We start from the raw sequence: 11,450 nt of genomic DNA, 5'->3' as shown, positions 1-11,450 counted from the left end.
ACAGTGGCCGAACACTATACTCCAAAACAAGCGCTTCTCTGACACGGGGCCGAACGGGGGAGGGACCTTGAGGAGAACGAGCCAATCGGCAGCAGCAATTGGAACAACAGGGCGGGAGTGTGGGCCGTCAGCTTCACGTTCACGGTAGCTCCGCCCTATGGTGGGGCGGTGATTTGCCCAATAGCCAGTAGGATTAGCCATAGAGATAGGGGGCGGGGCCCAGAGGCAGGTCTGCTACTGGAACCACAAAGGGCTGTACCGCAAGTCTTCTGAACGCCACCCAAGAAGGCGGTAATAAAGACGCGCTCTAGCCAATAGTTGCTCCGTGAGGCGGAGATGCAGGCACAAAGACGCTCATTAGCCAATTAAATAACCCGGGGGAAGGTAGAGGAGGGAGGTGATGATGGGCGGAACCCAGGGGCGGACTGTAGCCAATGGATGGGTATGTCTTAGGGGGCGGTCCGGAGGCCGGTTCCTGTTGCCCCGGAAGCTCAGTGGTTTCCGGTTTGGACCCGCGAATTCCCGTTGGCGGAGGCTGCTCCCTCCCTCCCTCCGGTCCAGGAGACGATGTTTTACCACGTGAGCGCCACTGAGTACGGGGAGGGGACCTCTGGGCGGAGGATGGCTGTTGGGTGACCGGGCGGGGGCAGGGAGCGGGCTCGGAGCCCGGTCCCACCGGCTGGTCTCCGCAGATCTCCCTGGAGCACGAGATCCTGCTGCACCCGCGCTACTTCGGGCCTAACCTGCTCAACACGGTCAAGCAGAAGCTTTTCACCGAGGTGGAGGGCACGTGCACGGGCAAGTGAGTCCGGGCCCACCCTCCCCGCGGGGGCTAAACCTCTGTTGAAAGGGGGAGGCGGGGATTCGCGGAGGAGGATTTGAACTCGGGTCTTCTGGACTACAGGTCCTGCCTCTACCCACCATGCTTCCTAGTTGCCTCCTAGAAAGCTGTAAGTAATTTAGGGTGGGATTTTAACTCGGGTTCCAGGAGGAATTAGAGTACTGTAAGTAGGTGAGAATGTCAGCTTTCTGCCCATATTGATCTGGAGCTCCTTGTGGCCGGGAACCCTCTGCTCTCCCCCCCCCCCCCCCCCCCCGCCCCTCTTGCCCATGTTAAGACCACAGGAAGTCTCGGGCAGTGGCTTGTTGATGGAGCTGCAGCCTGGCTGGGAGGTCAGCTCCCTAAGGGGGCGTCTAGCATGACAAGACTGTTAGCCCCATTTCTCATCTGTAAAAGGAGGCTCTTCTCTTGGCCTCTTTCCTGCCGGCCAGTGTGCCTCCTCATCCCAACCATCCTTTCAGGTATGGCTTTGTAATTGCCGTCACCACCATTGACAACATTGGGGCGGGGGTGATCCAGCCTGGCCGAGGGTTTGTGCTGTACCCCGTCAAGTATAAAGCCATCGTCTTCCGGCCCTTCAAGGGGGAGGTTGTGGATGCTGTTGTCACCCAGGTCAATAAGGTGAGCCCTCCACAAGAGCTGGTGGGGGTGGGGACAGCATGGACAGTGTTGGCAGGATTGTGGGGAGAGACAGGGCTAGGGGGACCCCTTAGGACTCTCATTTTTTTGCCCTTCCTTGGCCTAGGTGGGACTCTTCACCGAGATTGGACCCATGTCTTGCTTCATCTCCCGCCATGTGAGTCTGGGAGCCTTGGGTGGGGTGAGCAGAAGGCCTCTGTGTTCACTGATGCTGGTTGACAAACATCTATCTGTCCTTCTTTTCCTTTCAGTCCATCCCTTCTGAGATGGAATTTGATCCCAACTCCAATCCTCCATGTTACAAAACAGTGGATGAGGTGAGGAGGAGGAAAGAGACCCACCTGGGCTATGGGGAGGGGTCTGGATCTGCTGAAACAAACACTCATTGCCTGTCCTTCTCCTTCCCCAGGACATTGTGATTCAGCAGGACGATGAAATCCGCCTAAAGATTGTGGGGACCCGGGTGGATAAGAACGACATTGTGAGTGGGGCTTCCTGGCTAGGCACAATCTCCGTGCGCTCATTGGGTGGCCCTGGTTAGCCTCAGTGACCTAGTTCTGCTGGAGGAGGATGGAGAGGGTGGGCTGTTATGAGCAAGGCTGCTGGAGTCCTCCGGAGTAGGGGAGGGTGCTCACTTATGTCCTCTTCTCTTCCATAGTTCGCTATTGGCTCCCTGATGGATGACTACCTGGGTAAGGCCCTGTCTGGGTTCTTTTTTCTTATTCTGTTGGGTTGGGGGCAGGCATGAGGCTGCTCCACCAGCAACGTGGTTGCAGGGGGCTCACTACCAACTATAAATTAGCAATCCCCTTTGCTTGGGCACAGCAGGGTTTCTGTCGGGTCATTCAGAAGCTTGGCTGCCCTGAGTTTGGCCCTTCACTGCTATTATGGAGAGGTTTCTCATTTCTTATTTCTCTGTGTCCCTTGTCACAGGTCTTGTAAGCTGAATGGAGATGTCCGTCTTCCTTGTTTAATTTTAGCCGTTATTGAGACATCGCAGGCCAGCTCGCAAAGTCTCCCCAGCTGGGTCCTTGCTGCTTTTTGGAAGCTGGAAGAAAGAAGGTTTTTTGTCTGGCCTTTTCTAAAGCCTCTTGAGAGTGGGATGATCCTTCTCAAACTGCTATTAATCTCTTTTAATAATACAGGCTTTTGGCCCTTGATACAGCCCAGTGCCTTTCACCCTGGATGGTAATGGGTACATAATAAATTTTGTCAAACTGAATTCTTTTAGCTGTTGTTCTCATGCTGTCCCCCCTCTCCCCTCTCATAGGAAGTTCTCTCTGGGGCTGTGACCCCAAGTAATCAGGGATTGTTGAGATATAGCCTTGCTTTTCACCAAATCACAAACTAAGAAGGCCATATGCCTTCACCAAAGCACAGTGGACTGGAAACAGAAACCAGCCTTGTGATGTTGACAAGTCATTTCACCTCTGGGTGAGTCTCAGTTTCTCCATCTGTAAAATGATGGAGTTGGACTAGATGAACTCAAGGTTCTTCCCAATCCAAAGTTGGTCACTTGGTGAACTGATATGGTGCCTTCCATACCTTATTCCCTTGGGCAGAACAGCTAAGTCAGGAGATGAAGGGCACTCTGTGAATTGGGTTTACCTAGATTTTAGTGAAGCTTTTGTACCCTGTGCTGTGCTAGTGGAGGAGGTGGAAAGAAAGAGATGAAATGGTGATATGGTACAGCCAGAGAGATTCAGAACTGCTTGGCTAGCAGGATTCAAGGTTGCAGTTGTTATGGTTCAGTTTCCATATGGCAGGAGGTTTCCAGTAGAGTTCCTCAGGTATATCTAGTTGGCCTTGGATCGTGGCATAACTTCACTAAATCTGCAGGTAATAAAGAAGTAGGAGAGATGGTTAATATTCCAGATGACAGTCAGGATCCAATAACACTTTGATAGGCTTGACCACTGGATTAAACCTAATTCCAAGTTCAGTGGTGATAAATGCGAAGTCTTGCACTTGGCTACAAAAGGGCATTACAGGTATAAGTTGGGAGGCATGGGCAGCCAGTTCTGAAGATGATTTGGGGGCTTGAATGGGCTACAAGTTAAAGGTGAGTCACAAGGTAGGTAGGATGTGAGTATAGTAAGAGGCAGAGCTTCAGGACAAGGGAGCTTAAGGTCAACCCCTTGATGCTCTGCCTTTGTTAAATCTTATCCTTTACCCACCTATCTCCGATCTTCTCAGGTGATAAATCTTGGAGATTTGGCCTTCCATCTCCTGCCGAGTGCAGTGTGTTGCTGAGAAAGGGACTAGGCCAAGTGTCTTCCATCTGCTTCAAAGCAATCTCCCAACTTGGCTGTGGAGACCCTCCAATGCAAAGAAGAGTGGCCTTTGATGTCAGGCCTTCCCTCTTCTTCTGTGCCTCTCCTTTAAGGGAACAGGAATGGTGCCCTCTATCCAAAGATGAACATTCTCACGCCTGGTCATACCTTCACTTCCTGGGGACTGAACTCCATCATCTTCCAAATCAGTTGACATCCCCCTCCACCCAATTCCTCATTCCTGTTCTCCTAAACTCATCCACCTCAGTTTCATCCTAACTTGGACACTATTCCGCAGGCAACAACCTTCATCTTATTTACCTTTCCCATTCTTTCCATCTACTAGCTCTTGTTTTGCCTTCCAACTCTTACTTTCTGTCAGTATCAGTGCTAAGACCGAAGAGTGATCAGGTCTAGGCAATGGTGGTTAAGTGACTTGCCCAGTAACCCAACTTGGAAGTATCTGAGGCCAGATGTAAACCCAGAACCTCTCACCTCTAGGCCTGGCCCCATCTACTGGCTTTCCCCTGATGACACAGTCTCCTCTGGGCTCATTGGCCAAGACATGGAGTTCTTTAAAATTGGCTTTGCTGTGTTGTTATGGGCCAAGATGTTCTGGTCCCGTCTACTGCATTGTACAAGTGCATCCACTCTTCCCAAGTTTTTCGTCAGCAATTGTCTTCATTTCTTACAGCACACCTAATCAAATTTGATGTCATCCATTGTTCAGACATTCCTAATTGCTGGACTACATTTCTGTTTCCAATTCTTTGCCACCACAAAAACAGCTACTCTTTGTATACATGGGTCCTCTTCCTCTTAGATCTCGAGCACTATTGGCCTCCTAATGTCTTTCAAGGCTACTGAGGGAATTCCTGTGCCTGCTATGGTGTTGTTCTAAAGGGTCAGAAGAGGGGAAAGAGAAGGGAGAGTAAAAGGGAGAAATCACTTAAAGGAGAAAGGGGGAGAATCTTGCTATGACTGGGGGGAACAAGAAGATGCAAATAGTGGACATCAGATGAACTGCTCCCTGGTAAAAGTATAGAACATCAGACTCATCTGAGAATAGAGGACAGAGACCTTAAGGAGAGGTGATACTAGGGAGAGAGTAGGGACAAAGAAAAACAATGTCCTAATTCCACTGGGGGCTGAAAAGGGAAGAAAAGAAGCAATCACCTCTTAGACAGCTGGGGGTTGTCCAAAAGGGGATGGAATGGAGCACCCTTGAACTGTAAGAAATAACTGAAAATCTTTCCTTCTCAACAAGGGACCTTGCCTCCTGATTCAATGAGAAAATAGAAACCATTTGCTTTTTAAGAACTTTTCCCTTATTCCACACTTAAAAAGGCCCTTTATGTTTTCCCTCTCTCTCCTTTATGACAGTGTCTGTGACAAGGAAATCACTTTAAAAGACTGATATATATTAATTTAAGGTCGCCAAGGAATTCAGCTATGTAATTCCTAAATGAAAACTCAAGTCAGCAGTCAACCTTTTATGGAGTTTTTAATTACAAACAGGAGGAAGAAAGGTATTAGAGAGAGAGAAAGGGGAGAGAAGGGAATAGGGCTTAAATACCCCCTCTGTTTAGGCTGGGCCAAAAGGCCCAAGCCCTTAGATAGCTGAGGCAAAGAAAAGAGATCAGTCCCTATCACTCACGTGACCAAGATGGAGAAACAGTCTCAGGGGCCCCCACCTCCAGCCTCCTTCAGAGCAAGCCTTCTCAGAGCACAACCTCCCAGAGCAAAACCTCTCGAACCTCCCAGTCCTCAGACCCCGCTATCTTTAAGGAAACCATCTAAGTTCCCTCCTCTCAGTTCTCACATCTACCAGTCACTGTCCATGTCTTCCCTGTGCCAATGGTGGCTCTAGCTTAACCCAGGACCGCCCAGAGGTCTGCCCCTTTGCACATGTCTGTTGAAGGTCATATTCTCAAATAATTAAATCTTGATCTTTGCTGCAGCCCTTCCTAAATCCTTTTACTCTGAGTAGGGTGGAGATTGTATTTTCCAAGACCTGGTTCTGCCATTCCAAGTATCTCTATTGTATCAATTCTAAAATCAATCATGACTCAAAGAACTTCCTGTTCTATGTTTAAGCATAGGTCAAAGCCCTTTCCATTGTTTAGCAAAAGGTTTCTGTCCTAAAGTAGTCTTAAGTAGGGAGGAGAAGGACCCTCCCATGCCTAGGGTTTCACATTCCAATAGAGTTTCTTACTATCAGTAGGAAATTTTTTCCAGTATGAAATTTCCCAATGGGGAAATTTCCAACATTCATAAGTCTAAGAAATTTTAAGGTTTACATGTCTGAGAATGAATTGGTTCTGGGGCCATCCCTTTCCATCATTTCCAGGCTCTGGTCTCTCCAATTATTCTTTCTTCATTTTCAATCTCTCATCTACTGGCTCCTTTCCTGCTGCTTACAGCCATCTGACTACACCTTTATAATGTTTTCACTCATTGGAGCCATTCCCTCAAGGATATCTCTTCTTCCATTCCTGACCAGACTTTTTTTTTAATATCTTCAGCACTCCTCAAGCCCTTGCAGGACTCATGCCCAAAAATACTCTTTCAAAGGTTACCAAAGAGATAATATATGTATTACCCAGTGGAATTGCTTATCAGATCTGGGAAAGAGGAAGAAAGAGAGGAGAGAACATGAATCATGTAACCATGGAAAAATATTTTTTTAAAAATCAATTAAAATTATATCAAAGGCTACTAAAGAGAATTTTGAGAAGCTAATATATAGTTTTACAGCAGTGAGACAGAAGCTTCTAGGGAGGATGAGGAGTATCTACAAAAATGTGAACTACTAGAACTAGCCAAAAGAAAGAAAGCTCTAAAACAATATAATCTGAGAGAAAAATTGAACAAACAATAATGAACTGCCAAAGGAAAAAAATTGTTGAGTCAATAAATGTACAAATGGCTCCTACCTATGCTATTACAGGAAGACAAAAAATATGCCACCAAACTCCTATGTTGAAGCAAATATGAAATTAATATCCATTCTAAGTAGAATTATAGCAGAGGAGAACTGCAAGTTCTGTGTTGGGGGTAGTTGCCCTCACTGGCAAGTCCTTCCTGCCCTTCTTATTAAATTGTATTTTTATTTACTTTGTTTAGTAATTCCCTATTACATTTTAACCGAATTTAGGTTCCATACTGCCAGTAGGCCTTGTGTTGGACATCTCTAGCCATATAATCTAGTGTGTAGGTAACACTGTACTGATTCTATCAAGCACCAGATCCTTTCAGAAATGAGACTCAAAATCACTCAAAAGAATTCAGCCTAATTAGTGTATTACGGGATTATTTTAAGTGAGAGATGATAATTTCAAGATCAGATCTGCCAATCTCCTCCCTCCTCCCTCTTTCCTCCCTGTCCTTCTTCCCTTCCCTCCCCCCTTAGTTGATTCTTCTGTTGGTAGCACTGAAGTCAGCTTAAAGTGAGTATCTTGGTATATCAAACCAAGCACTCTCTCTTTTCTAAGCTTAAGTAAGGGGGTTATTTGGGAGAAGCGGAAAGGTAAGAAGTTGAAGGGAGAGAGGGTTGGGGGTTTCCCTATACTAAAACAAGTCCTAAGTTGAAGGATGGTGGAATAGAGTTCAGATTTGGGAAAATGGCCAACAGGATTGAAGATTCAGTCACTGTAGCATAGTAGAGAGCAGGACTTTGCTGTCCCTTCTTTCTGTCCCAACGGCAAAGAGACCAAGTTTTTCAGCTTGTCTGTTCCTTTTTAACTGTCCTTCCTGGTCACCATTCCAATTAGAATGTTCTCCTTGATTGACAGTTCAGCAGTCCTAGCTTCTCCATCTCTGCTGCAGACTTTTCCCATTTTCTCTCCTCCACAACATTAACTATTCAGGAAAAAAAAAGGCAATGCAGAATGCCAATTGTCTAAACTCTTATATGAAGTTGGATAGACAACTGAATGTAAATTATTTTTCCATTTCCATATTATTCATTTTTTAAATAAAGGAATCTTTTAAAAACCAAAACCCTACATCCTATGCCCATATAAACAAGGGATAAGTCAAATGTTTCCTTTTTGCGTTTCTGTCCCAACAGTTCTTTCTCTCAATGTGGATAGCATTCTTTCTTGTAAGTCTCTTGGGATTGTTCTGGATCATTGCATTGATATTAGTAGCATAATCAATAACATGATCGTCCCATAATGTTTCAGTTTCAGGGAATAATGTTCTGGTTCTGCTCATTTCCCTCCATATCAGTTCATGGAGGCAAAATTTCAAATTTTAAATGTTAAGAGTGAGATGTGAGGGGGCAGGTAGGTGGCTTAGCTTGAGAGCCAGACCTAGAGATGGGGGTTCTGGGTTCAAATCTGTATTCAGATACTTCTTAGTAGTATGGTCCTGGGTGAGTCACTTAATCTCCATAGCCTAGCCCTTACCACTCTTTGCCTTGGAACCAATACACAGTATTGACTCTAAGACAGAAGGTGAGGGCAATTAAAAAAAATTTAAATGATACTTTGGATTCCAGTCTAATCTAGATATCCAGAAAACATCTAAAACTCAACATGTCCAAAATCAAACTATTTGTGTTTCCTTCTAAACCATCTCCTACTTCCTTCAATCCTATAGAGAGCAACACAATCTATAGCGACCCCCACGGGAGTCCTATAACATTTATCTGTGGTTAATAACCTGAGGTGAAGAGAGGAGGCTAAGGAAATGGGAGAATAATAATGACTCAAAGACAGAAGTTGAAACATGTGGGGAGTAACTGGAACTCTGAGGAAATAAAAGGATTAAGAGGAACTCTGAGGAAATAAAAGGATTAAGAGAATAGGTGGGGAGTACCAACCCTTTGATACTCCTGTAGACAAGAGAGTCTGAACATCAATAAGAAGCTTCAGGGGTGATCACTGGGCTAGGAAAGGGGGAGACTCAACTCCTTGGTGCTCCTATAGACAATAGAGTCTAAGCCTTAGTAGGAGGCACTGAGGCGTCCCTGTCACTAGGAAAGAGATACAGTGAAGCAAGAGAGGTAGGAGGAGAGGAGGGAACAGAGGAACAGAGGAACAAAGGGACAGAGGAACAGAGAGAGTTCACACTTGTTGCCCAGAATTTATTGAAGGTCTTAGGAATGTGGATCAACATAGGTTTTAACATTGATTGAATCAACAATGATGAGATCAAAGGGGTGGGGATTAATCCAACCCCTGCTATGCAAATGGGGTGTATGGGGTGCTCAGGGAGGGGTAGTATCTCTGGTATCTCTGGTATGGAGGGCTTGTCCTGCCCTCCTAGGGCAGCTCTCCAGCCTCTGACCCCCACCTGACACTCAGCTCTCACTTGTGGCTCCCAGTAGCTGCTAGCATGCGACAGCGGCCACACCCTGGGCAATGGCTTCGACAGGCCGGCCAAACCTTGTGAGGGTAGTCATTGGGTCATTGTGGACCCCTGGTGAACTAAGGCTTTGCTCACCCAGCATGTGAAGACTGCTTCGGCTGAACAGACGGAAGAAACTAATAAGAAGGTTCAACGGCTGAGATGGCAACGCAGCAAAGCACTGTGGAGTGCTCAGGGCGTGTTGGAGCACAAAGGACAACACAGCCATCCAATGCAGCTGAGGAAGTCTCCAGGCGTAACGATTTTTCGTGCCACTGGACCCAGGCTTCCAATGCCGAGAGAATGGGGCTGTCTCTGTGCATTGACTTTTCCACTTAAATCTCCTTCACACACAAGTGTTTTTGTGCACACTCATCTATCATAGATGAAAATGCACAATCATCATCCTTGGTTACAGAGAGACTACTACTACTGCTATGCAAATGAGTATAGTCCAAGCTATGTTAATGAATGTGCTCCAAGCCAAGCCGAGTGGCCTGAGGCATGGCAAAGAGGTCTGACCATGTGTCTGGTAATACAATATCAATACATCAATCATACTTCCCAGATGCCAACATGCCTGCTATGCTACACAATCCTACCTAGGAGTCATCCTGGACTCCTCATTGTTTCTGACTCCCCATAATCCAATATGGTACCAAGATTTGTCAATTTCATCTGGTAGATTTCACTTCTGAAGCATCTCTCAACCACCTGTTGAGGGCATCCCCATCTCCTCTGACACTGTCTCTATCCTAATACAGGCTTTCATCATCACTTCATACTTGGATTACTGCAATAGCTGCTCTGGGGTTCTGCCTGCTGAGGAAATTGAGGAGATTGAAATGAGAATTGAGTAAACCATACTAACTCCATCTTGTGACTAGATTCTGGAGTTAGTTTGTAGCTTAGTTCCCTTTCTATTCAATTACAGGTTTAGTCCAATTTCTGTTCTGTGAGAAAATTGTATTTACTTGTCAGAAATAAGAGTAAACCTTATTGTAGTCTAGCTGTGTGCGGCTGGGTAACTAGACCCCCCTTGTCTGCTGCTTAGAGACCCTTAATTAAGGGCCTGAATTATGCTGAGCAGAAACCTGGTCAGACTCAAAGACTGATGAAAGGTACTTTGTTACAGTTGTACATCTCAAGCAACCCATATCTGAAAACTGGCTCCATACTAGTCGATCAGTTATTGTTTCATGTTCCTTTGATTGTATACAAACACTTGGGAGGCATAGTGGGTTTTCTCTTTTTCTGAATTCAGAGAATTGCTCCTGTTCACTCTTCCCCTTCCAATTTGGAAGGTGCCTAATCTTTCCTCCAATTAGAAATCAGATTATCTAATATCATAGTTTCCTTTTAATTAATTTATTTGTTTTTAATATACGAAAATCTGCCTCCCCATTTCTTTCAGTCCAGCCTTAAGCTAAGGGAAGGGTCTGGTCCTGATTTATTGGGCAATTGGCTCAATAAATGAATATGCTCAGAAGATCCAATCCTTGTCAACTGTCATTTCAGCTTCCACTTGACACATTGACTCATCTCTCCCATGCCTGTCCAACCTCCATCTAGCCACTCAAGCAACTTTCACAAAGCAGGGCCTGATGTCACTCCATATTCAATAATCATCAATGGCTCCCTAGTGCCTCCATAACTTAAAGCCCTTCACTCCCTAGGCCCCTCCTGCCTTTCCAGTAGACACTGCACTCCTTGACATGCCCTGTTCCATTCAGTGACCCAGACCCCCTGAATGTTTCACAGACCACTCTCCTTCAATGCTCCTGGCATTCTCTCTGGGGTCCCTCCACAGGCCAGGCCTCTTTCCTCCCCCTTGCTCTGATCACTGGCTTCCCTGGCTTCCTTCGAGTCCAGGAAGTCTTTCCCAATCCTTAATGCTGGTTTCCCTGTTAATTCTTTCCCATTTATCTTCTCTGTCTCCAGCGTGTTCACTGTGTATGTTTCCACGTGGAAGCTCCTGGAGGGCAGGGGTTGGCTTTTGCCCGATACACACAGGAGGCACACAATAAATAGGCTTTAATTCAACTGAATAGAATGAGAAGGGTGAGCTCTCGGGCTGGGAAAGGGGCTCAAAGCCAAATGACAGAAAGAGCATTTTAAAAGTATCTATAAATGAATTGAGATTGGAGACGGATGGTTGAGATGAGAATTGAGATGGAGACGCGGATACGAGGAAACACGCCTGAAGAAACTGGTCACTCCGGAGAGCTCGCTAGAAAGCTCCACGCGCTAGTAACGACAAAAAGAACCACGCTAGGGGGCGAGGCCGAAAGGCACCCGCGTCACGTGACCCTTCCGGCAACATGGCTCCTCCCGTGGCCACC

The 11,450-nt window shown here is 46.3% G+C and overlaps 1 protein-coding gene across 1 annotated transcript; it reads left to right on the top strand.

Moving 5' to 3' along the window:
- The first annotated feature begins 226 nt into the window (after positions 1 to 226).
- POLR2G (RNA polymerase II subunit G) lies at positions 227 to 2,702 on the top strand. The gene is made up of 9 exons (XM_007497722.2): positions 227 to 291; positions 454 to 579; positions 693 to 802; positions 1,303 to 1,462; positions 1,587 to 1,637; positions 1,732 to 1,797; positions 1,890 to 1,961; positions 2,139 to 2,172; positions 2,414 to 2,702. Exons 2-9 carry the CDS (start codon positions 568 to 570, stop codon positions 2,425 to 2,427), a joined length of 519 nt encoding a protein of 172 aa, XP_007497784.1. The 5' UTR covers positions 227 to 291; positions 454 to 567; the 3' UTR covers positions 2,428 to 2,702.
- Positions 2,703 to 11,450: the final 8,748 nt, after the last annotated feature.

The sequence above is a fragment of the Monodelphis domestica genome, chromosome 6 (genome assembly GCF_027887165.1).
Source record: "Monodelphis domestica isolate mMonDom1 chromosome 6, mMonDom1.pri, whole genome shotgun sequence".
Classification (NCBI taxonomy): Eukaryota; Metazoa; Chordata; class Mammalia; order Didelphimorphia; family Didelphidae; genus Monodelphis; species Monodelphis domestica.
This window is presented reverse-complemented; position numbering and strand designations above follow the sequence as displayed.

What these genes read in the sequence shown, in the direction of transcription:
- POLR2G (XM_007497722.2), top strand. An exon ending in GAGGGCACGTGCACGGGCAA is followed by an intron (nt 803 to 1,302) that starts GTGAGTCCGGGC and finishes CCATCCTTTCAG; the next exon opens with GTATGGCTTTGTAATTGCCG. An exon ending in GTTACAAAACAGTGGATGAG is followed by an intron (nt 1,798 to 1,889) that starts GTGAGGAGGAGG and finishes CTCCTTCCCCAG; the next exon opens with GACATTGTGATTCAGCAGGA.